The 17308-nt window shown below is 43.2% G+C and overlaps 2 protein-coding genes and 1 pseudogene across 3 annotated transcripts in view; all 3 read right to left on the minus strand.

The window, feature by feature from the left end:
- Window positions 1-17308, minus strand: part of LOC128408915 (uncharacterized) — a 269287-nt gene that overhangs the window by 146386 nt on the left and 105593 nt on the right. The window lies entirely within an intron of this gene.
- Window positions 1701-2755, minus strand: LOC128408936 (olfactory receptor 2G3-like). The gene has a single exon (XM_053379015.1). The coding sequence runs from the start codon at window positions 2643-2645 to the stop codon at window positions 1701-1703; it is 945 nt and encodes a 314-aa protein (XP_053234990.1). The 5' UTR covers window positions 2646-2755.
- On the minus strand, window positions 9556-10826 carry LOC128408947 (putative olfactory receptor 2B8; annotated as a pseudogene).

Raw genomic sequence — 17308 nt, forward strand, 5'->3', positions numbered from 1 at the left:
GGAGGAGGAGAGTCCTTTGAGGCTTCTTTGCTCATGGCTGCAGCGTAAAATTTTCCCCTAATTATTGAGTCTGAGTTCTGTTCCATCTGCAGCTCCATGATGGTTCTTCAGGGAACTGCTGAAGATGCGGCTGGGGAGGATAGCAACTTGCTCCACCACCTCCCCGCTGGATAACATCATGAAATCTGACAGTAATTTGGTTTAAATGTTGTTGTTGTTTTTTTAAAAAAATACTAGATTACCTTTGGCCCTCCGGATGTTGGTGAACTACAACTCCCATCATCCCAGTATTTGGCCATGCTTGCTGGGGCTGAACAGAATTGTGCTTCAGCAACATCTGGAGGGCTGAATGTCATGTAAACATGAGAAGGTTTTCTTCTACACATGGTTCCTGGTTCATATTCATACTGCATAGATTCAGAAGCAGATTGGGGATGGGACATGACTTTTTAAATGGTATGAATGCAATCTATCATGAACGAAAAGCTAAAATTATTGTAAATAATGTGGTACCGGAGGAAATTAGAATTGAGAAGGGAACCAGGCAAGGGTGCCCACTTTCCCCTCTCCTGTTTATTTCGGTCCTAGAGGTCTTGCTAAGTATGATTAGAAAAGATGAACAAATTAAAGGTATTAAAGTAGAATCCAAACAATATAAATTAAAAGCCTTTGCTGACAATTTAGTACTGACATTACAGGATCCAGACTCCAGTGCAGTGAAAGCACTGGAGTTGATACAGGAATTCGGGCAGGTAGCGGGATTTAAGTTAAATAAGAGTAAAACCAAAGTATTAGAGAAAAATCTGGATAATGATGAAATAAAACTATTACAAGAAAAGACGGGCCTAGATTTTGTGAAAAAAGTCAAGTATTTGGGTGTGAATCTGTCTCGGAAAAACTTGAACTTATATAAAGAGAACTATGAGAAACTATGGAATGAAATTAAGAGAGACCTAGAGATATGGTCAAATTTAAAACTGTCATTAATGGACCGGATTTCAGTGGTTAAGATGGATGTATTGCCAAAGGTTTTTGTTTTTGTTTCATGCCCTCCCAATCATAGACAATGTGAAATGCTTTAAAGAATGGCAGAAAGCTTTATCTAGATTTCTCTGGCAGGGGGGAAAACCCAGAATTAAATATAAATTACTTAGGGATTCTAAAGAAAGAGGGGGATTCTCCCTGCCAGATTTGAAAATCTATTTTGAGGCAGCTGCTTTTTGCTGGATTAAAGAATGGATACAACTAGAAGACACTGATGTTTTAGATTTAGAGGGATTCGATAATTTGTTTGGATGGCATGCATATCTATGGTATGATAAAGTAAAGGCCCATAATGCTTTAAAAATCATATAATTAGGAAATCTCTGTACAACGTATGGATAAAATATAATGATCTCTTAGAAAGGAAGACACCCAGATGGCTTTCAACAATGGAGGTGAAGGCCCAGAAAAAGTTAAATATGGATATCAAGTGGTTGAGGTATTCACATTTATTGTTGGAAGTAGCTGGAGTAGCTGGATGGAGGTGGGGGTCACTGAAAATGGCCACCCCATAAAAGAGTGACACCACAATCAAGTGCAGGCAATCCAACATAAAAAAGAAGCTCTGCTTGCCATATAAGTGATCAGTGATGTTTTATTTATTTTTATTAAAATATAACCACAGAGCCTCTGCATGGAGTTGGGAGACATTGGTCTTAAGTTCTCTTCGTCAGTCTTCTTAGAGCTTTGTCCACCTCTTTGTTCCTCAGGGTATAGATCAGGGGATTGAGCATGGTGACAACAAATGTATAGAAAAGGGAAACCATCTTGCCCTGATCGCGGGAGTAGTTGGACGCGGGCTGGACGTAGCTGAAGATGGCCGTCCCATAAAAGAGCGACACCACGATCAAGTGGGAAGCACAGGTGTTGAAGGCCTTCTGCCTGTTCTCTGCTGAGCGGATCCTCAACACAGCAACCACAATATAGCTATAAGAGACCATAATGAGGCCTAGTGGTACTATAAGGAACACTGCGCTAAAAGCAACAAGCAAAGCCTCGTTGAAGGAGGTGTCAACACAGGCCAGTTTGATTAAGGCTGGCACCTCACAGAAAAAATGGTCTATTCGGTTCTCTCCGCACCGTGGAAGCTGAACAGTCATCACTGTGTGCACTAGTGAATTGCTGAAGCCAAAAAGCCAGGCGATGGCAGCCATTTTGAAACATAAAGAGTGGCTCATAATGGTAGTGTAGCGCAGTGGATGGCAGACTGCAGCATATCTGTCATAGGCCATGACAGCCAAAAGGACGCATTCTGTAGAGCCCAGAGCAAGGGAGATGTGCAATTCAGCCACACAGCCACCATAGGAGATAGACTTCTTTTTCCTCCAGAAGCTCACCAGCATCTGTGGTCCGAGGCTGGTGGTGAAGCAAAGATCAAGGAAGGAGAGGTTGCTGAGGAAGAAATACATGGGGGTGTGGAGATGGGGGTCCAGTCGTGACACCACAATGATGGTTGTGTTTCCCAACAGGGTCATCATGTAGCAGGTCAGGATAATGGCAAAGAGGAACATCTCCAAGCGTGGGCGGTCAGCCACTCCCAGTAAGATGAATTCTCCTTGGTAGCTCTGATTACCTTCTTCCCACAGTCCTTCCCTGTACATTATCTAGAAAAGGAAGAAACAAAAATAGGAAAATACCTACTCAAAATGGAGCTGGGATAAACAGTTGGCACAAAAGCAATAGTGGCATGGTTGCAAGACTGTGATCACCCAGTGATTCTCATTCTTGGACATGAGACTCGTCCCCGTTCTCCAAGTCCAAGCTCCAGTTAAGTGTAATCTCTACCCAATCTGCTTCTGAATCAATGCAGTATGAATATGAACCAGGTACCATGTGTACAAGAAAACCTTCTCATGTTTACATGACTTAACATTCAGCCCTCCAGATGTTGCTGAAGCACAGTTCTGTTCAGCCCGAACAAGCATGGCCAAAAGCCTTGGGAAGATGGGAGTTGTAGTTCACCAACATCTGGAGGGCCAAAGGTAATTAGTATTTTTTTAAAAAAAACAAAATTTAAACCAAATTACTGTTTTATGATGTTATCCAGCAGGGAGGTGCAGGAGGAAATTGCTATCCTCCCCACCTGCATCTTCAGCAGCTCCCTAAAGAACCATCATGGAGCCGCAGAAGGAACAGAACTCAGACCCAATAATTAGGGGAATACTTTACGCTGCAGCCATGAGCAAAGAAGCCTCAAAGGACTCTCCTTCTCCTCGCTTGCGCAATGTCCTCTGGAGGCTGTGACTTGCATGAGGGAAGGCCTGGAAAGAAAAATACTACTTAACTCCTTAGGGAGCAAAAGTCTTTGAATCAACTAGCTATATGGGAACTTTCCAAGTTGGTCAGATAAATTTATTTCATGGCATATTGATATTTTGAGTACTCCAATTTGCTATTTTGACACCTTGTGTGGTGTCACATTTAGAGACTAGTTTTAATCCCAGGGGGGATCTGGCTTCACAGCATCATAAAGGTATAGGTAAAGGGACCCCTGACCATTAGGTCCAGTCGCAGACGACTCAGGGGTTATGGCACTCATCTCACCTTATTGGCCGAGGGAGCCGGCGTACAGCTTCCGGGTCATGCGGTCAGCATGACTAAGCCGCTTCTGGGGGACCAGAGCAGCGCACGGAAACGCCGTTTACCTTCCTGCTGGAACGGTACCTATTTATCTACTTGCACTTTGACATGCTTTCGAACTGCTAGGTTGGCTGGAGCAGGGACCGAGCAACAGGAGCTCACCCTGTCGCGGGGATTCGAACTGCCAACCTTCTGATTTGCAAGTCCTAGGCTCTGTGGTTTAACCCACAGTGCCACCCACGTCCCTTCACATCGTCATACAGCCACAAAATTCACTAGGAACTGATCCACATTTGGTTTTTCTCCCCCTCGGCTTTTTGTCTCCTTGCTATGCACATGACGCAGTTCACCCCACTTGTGGTGATGTACTGCTATTCAAGACAATGTCAGCCCACTAATCCAGGCAAAAGCAGCCATTTTGGAGCACAGGGAGTGCTTCATAATGGTAGTGTAGCGCAGCGGGGGGCAGACGGCAGCATAGCGGTCACAGGCCATGACAGCCAAAAGAATACATTCTGTGGAGCCCAGAGCAAGGAAGATGTAGAGCTGGGCCACACAGGCACCATAGCACCATAACTGATAGTCTTGCTTTTCTGCCAGAAGTTCACCAACATCTGCAGACCCACACTGGTGGTGAAGCAAAGATGAAGGAAGGAGAGGTTGCTGAGGAAGAAATACATAGGGGTGTGGAGATGGGGGTCCAGCCGCGACACCGCTATGATGGTTGTGTTGCCCAGCAAGGTCATCGTGTAGCAGATCAGGACAAGACCAAAGAGCAACGTCTCCAAGTGTGGGCGGTCAGCCACTCCCAGTAAGATGAATTCTCCTTCATGGCTCTTATTGCCTTCTTCCCACAATGCTTTCCTCTACATGAGCTAGAAAAGGAAGAAACAAAAATAGCAAAATACCTACTCAAAATGGAGCTGGAATAAACAGTTGACACAAAAGCAATAGTGGCATCTTGGTATGGCTGAGATCACCCATGTACCATGTGTACAATGAGAAAACCTTCTAATTTTTACATGGCTTAACGCAGGGATGGGGAACCCTCCTGATGTTCCTGAACTACAACGCTTTTCGGCCCTAGCAAGCATCGCCAAAAGCATGAGAAGCTGGGAGTTGTAGTTCAGCTATGTCTGGAGGGCCAAGGGTAATCTAATATTCAAGATTAAAAGGAGTTAAACCAGGTTACAGTCAGAAGACTAGGGTGCTCTGATTTAGCACTAAAGTGTGGGCTTTCTGGGGAAGTAGCAGGGCAAAGGCAAAACCTCTGCCTAGAAAGCATGGGACAAGTGGAAAATCACTTGGACCCATGCTTTCTACACACGAAACAAGCAAAAGGGTGAATGGGCATACATTCTTGCTCCAGATTATTCTAGCACAGGGACAACCAACACTAGACTTCAGCTCCCAGAAAGCATGGGAAATGATCGGGAATGATGGGAGGCATAGTGCTAATGGAAGAGAATACATAGCTGATCTTGGATTTTAAGATTGCTCTGCGGTTTTTATTGTATGGTTTTTATTTTGAGCTGTGGAAAAGCACTCTGGTATTTTTATGAGTACAGTGGTACCTCGGGTTTTGAATTCCCAAGTTATTTTACAACATTTTAGCAACCCTTTATTTTTGATTTAGCTCACCTCTGTCTCAGTGAGAAGTAAATTCATTCTGAAAAATGTGTATCCAATATTTTATCTCTTTTCTTCTCTTCATTTCTCTTCCATCCATCCTGTAATTTGTGGTCCCTTTCTCAAGATGACACTCCTCACACTACCTCAGAAGGGCGTGTCATTTGAGGGGTGAAACTTAATTATTGCAAGGTATTCTTGAGTGTGAGGAATTCAAATCTGCTATTATTTTTGGGCAACATTTAGTTTGGTAAGTCAAGGTTTGATGAAGAAGCACATAGACTACTTTTGGAAAACCAAATAATTCTAATTTTATCATATAAAATATATAACTGCAAGCACTTGGCAATCAATTTGAATGATATCTATGCAATTTTACACCCATTTTACTTATCAAGCAAAACGAAATTGTATTAATTTACCCAAAATATCTTTTGAATTCCTGTCATGTTAGGAATTTTAGCACCCTTCATTTTTGGAATTAACTCACCCCTGACTCTTGGTCTGCTGTGACAGTCTGTATTGAGAGAGCAAGTGGCTCCACCTTGGGCCAAGGAAACTCTCACAGAGCTCACTCTGGATGCAACTCCAGGTCATCAAGAGGGTATTGTGTAGAAAATACCAGGGGTAGCCTGGGCAGTCATGAAATTGCCTTATAGCCAATAAGAGCATTAGTCCAGCTATCTCAGTATTACACAGTATTCTCCGTTCATGAGTTGCTGGGTTTTGTTGGACTACTACTCCCATCACCCCTCAGACACCTTAGCCAATGGTGATGGACGATGGGAGTTGTAGTCCAATAGGCAGGGGTGGTGTGCTAGGAAAGGGAAGGCTGCTTCAGAATTAACCTCACACACCCCTGACTATTAATCATGTCAACTGGAGTTGATGGCAGTTGTCATTCCAACCACCTGTCAGGCACGACGCCAGAGAAGGTTGCTTTACACCTTCCTGTTCTATAGTTGAAGCAGGTAGAGAATGAAATCAAATAAGAAGAAATCTTTTTGAGAAAGCAGAGAGAAAGAGCAGTGTGTATGTGTATCTGAAGGGGAGCGGGTCAAGGGGGAAAGGGCAGGAGGAGACTGAAAAAGAAAGAAATGCAGATTCTCTTACACCTGGAGGCAAGCCCGCAAGCCCGTTCAAGAGATGTCAAAGTTTGAACCTGGAACCTTCTGCATGCAAAGCAGATGCTCCACCACTGAGCTATGGCCCTTCCTATGTGACTAGAGGGGGGCAGAAGGGAAGATGGCGACTGGGGGAGACACCCAGAAAGGATGAGCCAAGCAAAAAGAAGCACACACTGAACCACACTGACAAGAAATCTTTTTGAAAAAGCAGAGAGCAAGAACAGTATGTGTGTGAGTTTGTGAAGGGGAGAGGGTCAAGGGGGAAAAGACAGGAGGAGACTGAAAGATAAAGAGAAAGAGATGCAGATTCTCTTACATCTCCATAATGATCAATGTAAATCATGATAGCAAAAGAGAAAGGCTCTCCGCAACTCTTACCCTGAGCGGCTTGGCTAATTCAGTCCAGCTTCTTGGCTCTTATGCCTCAGCATTGTGTCCCATACTATCTGTTGATACCGGCACATATACATGACCATAGTAGTCTGATCTCTCTATCTCAAAAGGGGCCTTCAGGGGTCAGGATAAATGATTTTATGATGTTATCCAGGAGGATGGGAGAGGTGGAGGAAATTGTTCTCTCTCCCCTTCTTCAGCAGCTCTCTGAGGAACCATCATGAAGCCCCATAAGGGCCAGAACTCAGGCTTGATAATTAAGGGGAAACTACATGTTACCCTTCAGTCATGAGCAAAGAAGCCGCAAAGGACTTGCCTCTCCTTCCCTTGCACAGCGTCCTCTGGAGGCCGTGACTTGCACCAGGGCAGGGATGGAAAAGAGAACATGACTTAACTCCCTGGGGAGCAAAAGTCTTTGAATTAACTAGCTATGCAGAAATTTTCAAAGTTGGTAGGAGAAATTTATTTCATTGCATGTGGATATTTCTGGGTATTCCAATTCGCTGTTAGGAGACCTCATGTGGTGTTACATTTAGGGAACTGGATTTAGTTTGAAGAGAGATCAAACTATGGGCATGGAGCCCCTAGGCTGGTGACTACTCTGCCTATTTGGTAATCCGGCACTGAGGACTGTGGACCCTTTGCTTTTCAAATGGACCCTTACTTTTAAATTTTTAATATCTCTATGGAGCCTTTGTTGTGTGAATGGTGCCATGGATCCCCTGGGGTCCAAGGTCCACCGATCAGGAGGACTGATTTACAGCATTTTCACCTCACCTTTCTATAAAAATAATGTCATTATTACATTACAATGTTACAACACTGAAATATTCCAAACACCAATAAAACATCTGTAAAATAATCATTAAAAACAAATGAACAGAAGCAACACTGCAAGCCACCATAGAATGAAGGACAATTCATTATTATTAGAGTTGGCAGCCATTCTGTTCCAAATTTGAATCTTTCATTATTAGGCAGAGTGTTGACCATAAAGATGAACGTGTTGCCACGAATGTTATTTCTGTTTCAATCGATTCCAATGATCGGCAGGATGGATTGTTTTTGGGCATGACAAAAGGATATTTGTAAACATATCTGGCAAGGGAAAAAACCAAGGATAAAATATAAAATATTAATAGATGCAAAAGAAAGAGGAGGTTTTTCCCTGCTGGATCTGAGATTATATTATGAAGCATCCTGTCTTTGTTGGTTGAAGGAATGGATGACGTTAGAGAATTCACATATTTTAAGACTTAGAAAGTCATGATAATATTTTTGGCTGGCACACTTATTTATGGTACAAAAAGGTGAATGTTCACAAAGGATTTACAAACCATATAATTAGGATAAAATTGTATAGAGTGCGGGATAGTTACAAGAATTTACTAGAAGTAAGAACGCAATTATGGCTTTCACTGCTGGAAGCTATAGCAGTAAAGAAAAAGAACATGACAGAAGGGTGGACAACTTATAGAAATTCATTAAAACAAGAGGGAGGAGAGTATAAATTAAAAGAATTTAAGGAATTATCTCGGAAATTAACAATATGGTTACAATATCATCATTTGAATGAATGGTTAAAAAAGTTAGAATATGAGGGTTTGGGGAACAAATATCACAATTGGAGAGAGACCTGTTGGACTGTAATGTAAAAGTGTTGTCTAAAATGTATAAAATATTATTGGAATGGGAAACAAAAGATGAGCAAATAAAATCCTCAATGATACACTGGACAATAGATATCAGTCATAATATAGATATGGAAGCATGGGAATGATTGTGGAATTTGGATATAAAATCTACAGCATGTTATGGTTTAAGAGAAAATTATATAAAAATGATATATCGTTGGTATCTAACACCAAGAAAATTGGCAAAATCTAAATCTAAATCAAACAAATGTTGGAAACGTAAAGAGAAAGAAGGTTCTTTTTATCATATGTAGTGGTCTTGTAGTAAGATTAAAGTTTACTGGGAAATGATATATAATGAATTGAAAATGATGTTTAAAAAAACTTTTATAATTTTTTTAAATAAAAATTTCTTTTAGGAATTATAGGGACACAACTACCAAAATTGTATATAAATTTATTTATGTATGCTACTACAGCAGCAAGAATGTTACTTGCCCCAAAATGGAAAGAAGCAGAAGTCCCAGTAAAAGAAGAATGGATACAAAAACATGGAATATGCAGAAATGGCTAAACTTACTTGAAAAATAAGAAATCAAGATAACAAACTTTATAAAAGAATGGAAATGGTTTATTGAATAATTACAGACAAATTGTAAACAGATAGAAACATAATCTGCAGTTTTATAAGACTATATATTCACAGTAGATAATTACCGGTAAATGAGGAAATTAAATGAATTCGCAAATGCAGAAATGAAAAAATTTAAGGAACCACAGAAAGAGGGGGAAGGAAGTCAAATTTTGAAATGTTAAATGGATTGTAAAATTAATGAAATGTATCAATTTGGAAAGTATAAATAAAAAAACTTTTTTTTAAAAAAAGTTGGCAGCTACTCGACTCAAGTTGTTGATTTCCTCATTATTCTTCCAAGAGCTTTGTGCATGTCTTTTGTTAAGTTGTGGGTGAACATATCAGACGACACAGCGATTCTTCAAACAGCTCTTGTTTAGTCACAGGCCAGAACAGAACTGGGCTGAAGGGTTCAGCCAACCTGCTCAACTACAAAGCAACAGTAACAACTTTCTGTAACTATCCAGTCACTGAACGTCACTTTCAATTCCTTATTTGCATATGCGGACCTGAGTGAAAACTATCTACAGTATCCCCCTGCTGGCCCAGGGTGAGAACTTCAGTACATAACATCTTTGTTCCTCAGAGTGTAGATCAGTGGGTTGAACGTTGTAGTACCAAATGTATAAAAGAGCAACATCATCTTGCCATGCTCCCTGGAGTAGCTGGATGGAGGCTGGACGCATCTGCAAATGGCTGACCCGTAAAAGAGTGACACCACAATCAAGTGGGAAGCACAGGTGCTGAAGGCCTTCTGCCTGCCTTTGGCTGAGCGGATCCTTAACACAGCAGCTGTTATGTAGCTGTAAGAGGTTATAATGACACTCAGTGGTAACAGAAGATAAACCGCACTGGAAGAAAGGAGCTCAGTCTCATTGAGTGTGGTGTCAACACAAGATAATTTGATTAAGGCTGGTGCCAATTCAGTTATGTCCACATTGTGGAAGCTGAACAGTCAACACTGTCTGCACTAGTGAATTACTGAAGCCACAAAGCCAGGCAAAGGCAGCCATTTTGAAACATACAGAGCGGCTCATAATGGTGGTGTAGCGTAGCGGGTGGCAGACGGCAGCATATCAGTCATAGGCCATGACAGGCAAAAGAACACATTCTGTGGAGCCCAGAGCAAGGGAGATGTGCAACTCAGCCACACAGCCACCATAGGAGATGGACTTGTTTTTCCTCCAGAAGCTCACCAGCATCCGGGGTCCGAGGCTGGTAGTGTAACAGAGGTCAAGGATGGAGAGGTTGCAGAGGAAGAAATACATGGGGGTGTGGAGATGGGGGTCCAGCCGCGACACCACAATGATGGTCGTGTTTCCCAACAGGGTCATCACGTAGCAGATCAGGATAATGGCAAAGAGCCATTGACAATAGGCAATAGGCCATGACAGGCAAAAGAACACATTCTGTGGAGCCCAGAGCAAGGGAGATGTGCAACTCAGCCACACAGCCACCATAGGAGTTTTTCTTCCAGAAGCTCACCAGCAGTAGCTGTCTTATTACAAAAGAATTTCAGAAATAGACTGGAAAGAGAAGTTGCTGAATTGCAACTTATTACCAAACTTAAAACCATGGAGAGATCTGGTCTGAATAGAGACATTGGATTCTTATCTCATTATACATGACAAAGCTATTTTTAGCCATCTCACCCCTTGCTTTTTCCTGTAAGACCATTGCAGTCGTTAACAGTTGTCAACAGGTTTACCACACCTATCAGCCAATCACCCATTCCCACCACCCTTCTGAGTAATACCCCTCCCCATCCTCTCACTATATATGAGGGTCTGGTGTCTTTTGTTTCAGTGTATCTGAAGAAGTGTGCATGCACACGAAAGCTCGTACCAATAACTAACTTAGTTGGTCTCTAAGATGCTACTGGAAGGAATTTTTTCATTTTGTTTCAATGAAGGAAAGGTTAATTAAGCCTTGGGAGGAGGGAGGAAGAAACAGCCCTTGTTATACACCCGCCGCCTACACACTCCTCTTCTGTTATGTACTGAGCTGAATCCTAGAACAATAGGATCCAGAACGCAGCAGTCTGATTGGTCCACAGGAGCCACCCAATCGAGCTCCAGGTGGAAGTGAATCAGCAACCTGATTGGGCTACAGAAGCAGCCCGGAATTAGCCAATCACGTGGGGCCCATTGTGTAAATAATGTATATATAGCTAGATGTTTTGGGGAAAGTTTCATTCATTGCTACTACAAGCTGAATAAAGAGCATGAAATTCACACTCGACTCTGAGTATATTTCATCTTCCTTATAGATTTAAAGCTTCTGCCGCTGTTGCGATACAGCTAGCACAAGAGAAAGGGAAAAGAACCCCTGTTTTATCCCACGCGAGAGTAAAGGCTGGGAGCTGGGAGGTAGGGGAGGCAAAAGGCTGGGTAACCAAACGCCAAACAAAAGTAAAAATAAAATAAAATAAGGGGGGGAGTAAAGCGTAGAAATTTAACTCAGGAGGAAGGAAAACGCAGCAGTAAGTGGGGGGAGGGGGAGGATCCAGGGAGGGAGGAAAGCAAAGCGCTCTATGAGGTAAAACACCCAGCTCTCACACGCCCTTCTCTCAGCAAAGTTTAAAGGGGGTGGATTGGAATTAAGCAAAGCCTGCAGGCACAGCCAATCAGGCTTCTGGAGGAGGTGAATCCGCAACCTGATTGGCCTACAGAAGCAGCCCGGAATTAGCCAATCACGCAGGGCCCATTATGTAAATAATGTATATATAGCTAGACATTTTGGGGGAGGTTTCATTCATTGCTACTACTATGAGCTAAATAAAGAGCATGACATTCCCACACGACTCCGAGTATATTTCACACACTATACATTTAAACCACTATAATACCACAGTGGATGGCACTGTGGTCTATACAACAGAGCCTACAGCTTGCAGATCAGAAGGTTGGTGGTTCGAATCCCCACAACAGGGTGAGCTCCCATTGCTCAGTCCCTGCTCCTGCCAACCTAGCAGTTCGAAAGCCCGTCAAAGTGCAAGTAGATAAATAGGTACTGCTCCGGCGGGAAGGTAAACGGCGTTTCCGTCCCCTGCTCTGGTTTGCCAGAAGCAGCTTAGTCATGCTGGCCACATGACCTGGAAGCTGTACGCCAGCTTCCTTGGCCAATGAGCGTCACAACCCCAGAGTCGTCCGTGACTGGACCTAACAGTCAGGAGTCCCTTTACCTTTAATACCACTTTAAACAGCCCTGGCTTCCCCAAATAATGCTGGGCGCTGTAGTTTAAGTAGGGTTGCCATATTTCAACACAGCCCCTTTTTTTGCCAAATCTTTAAAAAAATGAAAATCGCCAAAATCTACACTACCAACATGGGCTGCCGCACATCTGGATTTTCCCAGACATTTCAGTGATTTTCCGCCCAGATGCTGTTTACAAGGGCTGAATACTGACTGCATCCAGGAAATTTCGGACATATGGCAACCCTAAGTTTATGGTGCTGAAAGTTATTAGAAGACCCCTGTTCTCCTCACAGAGCTACAGTTTCCTACAGAATCAGACCGCATTTTTAAAAATTATTAATCTACTGTATAGACCACAGGAGCAAATCAGATCCACTTTCCCCTTCCCAAAAGCAGCAGCTCAAAGCAGCTTATGAACTATGAAAACAAGCATTAAAAATAACAGAAAACATTATTATTATTATTATTATTATTATTATTATTTTTATTTATTTATTTATTTATTTATTTATTTTATTTCTACCCTGCCCATCTGGCTGGATTGCCACCAATAGTCGCCAAACCAAAAAGCAACATCAAGGAAGAAGAACATAAAGGGTCCAAACGAAGAATCAATAAACTAACAGTTAATAACTTTGCTGAGCTTGCAACACAAGTTCCACAACTTGGGCACAATTATAGCAGTTTGAGGTACTTCTGCAAATGGTGAAAGAACTCTGACGAAAGTCGTCTTCCCTGAGGATGTCATGCGAGTGGCAGCTGGCCTTTGGGACTGCATGTCTTAATGGGGAGCCTGCCTCTAATTGTTCAGCTTGAAGTTTGATTCCCTGAGGCTCCGTGATGAGCAGGAAACTTCCTTGCATTGTCCATTAGATTCTGGAGACGCAGCAACAACTGCCCCTTCTTCAGTAAGATCCCCATAAAGCCAGCTCCCCTCCCCTCCAATGCCCTGCAAGAAGTAGGCTTAAGCTGGGGGAGGTCTCTAGGTACATGCAGTTGGGGTGCAATTCTCAGCCAGAATAGCAAAGATGCTGGGGTGAAGTAGACAAGCTGTGGGGAGAGGCAAGATCCAGCTTCTCCCTTTTATTTAATCTCTGAGGCTCTACAGCTATCTCTCCAACCCTCCTATCTGTTTCCATTCTCCTGATCTTACTCTCTCGCTTTCCCACCACAAACACACACTCAAAGAATGGATGCTTCCTCCCATCTAACTTCTAACTGCATTCAACTCCTTTCTCTCACCTCTTTTTTCTGTCACAAGTAAACACATCAACATTTAATTCATTATAGTCTATAATCCTTGGACTCTTTCCTGCGAACATAGCATTTCCTTTCTTCACATTCCACATCATCTATTTATCTGTCTGTCTGTCTGTCTGTCTGTCTGCCTACCTGCCTCTTTGTACCTCTCCACACCTGTCTGCTTCTCTTTGCTTGACTTTCTCCTTCCATGCTGCCAGCCTCTCCCTCAAGCCAACTTCTGCACGGCCTGTGATCTCTGGCCATAGCTTCTGGACCTTAAAAGCCTATCCAAAGTGCATCTGTTGATGGGAGGGAAGCCCTGAGACAAGCTGACTGCTCTGGTCTCCAACAAGTAGCAGAACAAAAACCAGAGCAATGGATTAATCCCTTGAATATAAGCAAAAGTTGTATCCTTCGTCATCACACAAGAGAAGTACTGGAAGAAGGGAAGTCGATTGTTACGGAAACAGAAGTTAGCTTAGGAAGCGGCAAACCCAGCAAAAGAACAAAAACTTTATACTACAGTGCCAATATACGTGAGATGAAAAGGAGAGCTGAGATTAAGTGGCGTTTAGTTTATGTCTTTCAATCTATGGGAAACAGCCTTTTCCTTCATGCAGAGGTGAGTACTGTAATTTGCTTTATTTACTCCTGCTGGAAGTTTCTAGTCCTTGTGGTTTTGCAAAATTTTGTGCCAACTGGCCTTTGCATCTGGCTCCCCAGAAACACTCTTCAGTGCATGTTTGTTCTGATTTGCCCTCATGGTGCTCTCTGAGCGGTCATACCCAACCCCACTTTTAATACAGTTTGTGCCTGCAGAAGCTTTCAGATGGCCATACTATTTCATTTCCAAGCAGTGCACAACCTGAAACATGCCGCTGAAATCCTGTAACTTTTTATACCACAGCTTTTCCAGTTTACTTTTGTCCTGCTGCATGTGGACAGCAATAAAACGCTAGCATTGGGGAAGCATCGCAGAACTGAGGGCTCGTCGACACCTCCGCTTGTCCGTTGCCTAGACAGAGCAGTTTTCCCCAGGAGAAAGCAGTGGAGCAAGAGGAAGTGTGGACAAGCCCTAAAGCAGGACAAATCCATTACTAATTCACTGTTGGGGGGACACGGGTGGTGCTGTCGGTTAAACCACAGAGTCTAGGACTTGCCGATCCGAAGGTCGGCGGTTCGAATCCCCACGACGGGGTGAGCTCCCGTTGCTCGGTCCCTGCTCCTGCCAACCTAGCAGTTCGAAAGCACATCAAAGTGCAAGTAGATAAATAGGTGCCGCTCCGGCGGGAAGGTAAACGGCGTTTCCGTGCACTGCTCTGGTTCGCCAGAAGCAGCTTAGTAATGCTGGCTACATGACCCGGAATCTGTACATCAGCTCCCTCGGCCAATAAAGCGACCTGAGTGCCGCAACCCCAGAGTCGGTCACGACTGGTCCTAATGGTCAGGGGTCCCTTTAATTCACTGTTACTGTGTCAATAACACATTGCAGAAGACACATGCAATAACACACCCATCTAGAAGTGTCCTCGGTTGATTTTTCTTTCTGAGCTCCCCCACCCCACAACTTCCTTATACATTCCTTGTTAGAAGTTGCTCTATTCCTTGACTGTATTGTTTCCCTTTGTCTTTTTCTGCACCTCTTTCAGTTCTACAGAACTGTGGGAGAGTCGGAAACCAGAGCAAAACACAGTTTTCAGTATTTATTATTATTGTTGAATTTGTATACTGCCCTTCATCCAAAGATCCCGGGGCAGTTCACAACATAAGAACACAAAATGAGAATACAAAATACATAATAAACCAAACAGAAACCAATAACACATACAAAAAAACACATTTAAAAAGCCATAATAAAACCCAAATAAGCCCATAGGAAGTCCAGGGGTTGAAAGCTTTGCATATTAATCCATGTCATATTAAATCACTTTGAGATGCTTTATAGGAAGTGATTCACTGATTAAATCATCATTATCACCATGCTTCTTTATTTTCAGTCCCTTTCCTAATAATTACTGGCACTGAATTGTTTTGTCTCTCTCTTTTTATTCATTACAGCACACTGCTATAATAAGTGAGCTTTCTGATATGGCCCCAGGATGTATTGGGGAAACCTTGGGAGCCCACAGCCCCATTCAAACAGCGTTAGCATGTTTGTGAAATTCAGCCCCCTTTGCCCTGGTATGCATCACTTTAGCCTTAGCCTGAATTTCACTTGCTCTACTGTTGCCTGTTTAGACAATTTTGGTTTTGGAGCTCTTCAGAATCTGAGATTTTACTATGATTAAAGATCACTGCATGTGGTCCCTTTCACGTATCCTCGAACATTTCTCTGATGAAAATAGGGACATCCTATTTAATAATTAATAATAATAATAATAGTTTTACTATTTATATCCTGCTCATCTGACTGGGTTGACCAAGCCACTTCCAACATATATAAAAGGTAAAGGTACCCCTGCCCGTACGGGCCAGTCCTGACAGACTCTAGGGTTGTGCGCTCATCTCACTCTAGAGGCCGGGAGCCAGCGCTGTCCACAGACACTTCCAGGTCACGTGGCCAGCGTGACGAAGCTGCTCTGGTGATCCAGCACCAGCGCAGCACACGGAAACGCCGTTTACCTTCCCGCTATAAAGTGGTACCTATTTATCTACTTGCACTGAAGAGTGCTTTCGAACTGCTAGGTAGGCAGGAGCTGGGACCGAACGACGGGAGTTCATCCCGCAGCGGGGATTTGAACCGCCGACCATGCGATTGGCACGTCCTAGGTGCTGAGGTTTTACCCACAGCGCCACCCGCGTCCCTGTTCCAACATATATAAACATATATATAAACATATATAAAAACATATATAAAAATATATAAATATGTTTTCCAACATATATAAAAACATATTAAAACATTAAACATTTAAAAAACTTCCCTATATAGGACTGCCTTCAGATGTCTTCTAAAGGTTGACACAATCACCGCTGAGCACCCTCTCCCACTTTGTGGTTCTCGCTTCGATCCCTAGTATACTCTAGAGCAGAGTGGTCCAACACATGGCCCTCAAGGCCTTTTTTGGCGGCCCTCAGCACCGTATGCTGCCCACCACCTGCAGCCCTCACATTCCCAAAGCTGGATAAGTGAGTTGCTGGGCTTTGCAAAGGAGGAGCAAGGGCTCTGACAGGGTCTTAGGGTTTGCCTCCTTCCCAAAGCCCGATTAGTGCTTTTCCAGCTTTAGGAAGAAGGTGGGAAGGTTCTAGGATGCCGTCGGAGCATCGTGCCTCCTTCCCAAAGCCCAGCCCTCGCTTCTCTGGCTTTGGGAAAGCAGCAGGAGGGACCCCCTCAAATCTTGGCCTCACTCCCCTGCCCTGCATGGCAAGGCAGTGTGCAGCTGGCGGGTTCTGTGTCGAAATTCTCTTGCGGCCCACTTGGTATGGAAGGTTGGACTGCCCTGCTCTAGAATTAAGGGTGAGGAAACAAGCTGGGAGATGATTTGAACATGCGTGGAGGAAAACTCTGTTGGATGAAATTGAACACTAGTGAGGGCTCATAGAATCATTGAATTGTAGAGTTCGACCCACAGGACCATCTATTAAAAACCAATAATTTTAAAAGTTGTGTGTCCTTGTTTCTCAATTTGATCCTTTCATATGGTTTTCTGGTCTTTCATGCATTGTGAATTGCCATTATTTTTATTGATTATAGTTTAGTAAATCTTTATTATACAGTGGTACCTCGGGTTACAAACACCTTTTGTTACAAACACTTCGGGTTACAGACTCCACTAACCCAGAAATAGTACCTCGGGTTAAGAACTTTACCTCAGGATGAAAACAGA

Source organism: Podarcis raffonei, chromosome 2, assembly GCF_027172205.1.
Source record: "Podarcis raffonei isolate rPodRaf1 chromosome 2, rPodRaf1.pri, whole genome shotgun sequence".
NCBI classification, from domain to species: domain Eukaryota; kingdom Metazoa; phylum Chordata; class Lepidosauria; order Squamata; family Lacertidae; genus Podarcis; species Podarcis raffonei.

What these genes read in the sequence shown, in the direction of transcription:
- LOC128408936 (XM_053379015.1), bottom strand. Translation starts at nt 2,645, where the DNA reads ATGTACAGGGAAGGACTGTGGGAAGAAGGTAATCAGAGCTACCAAGGA.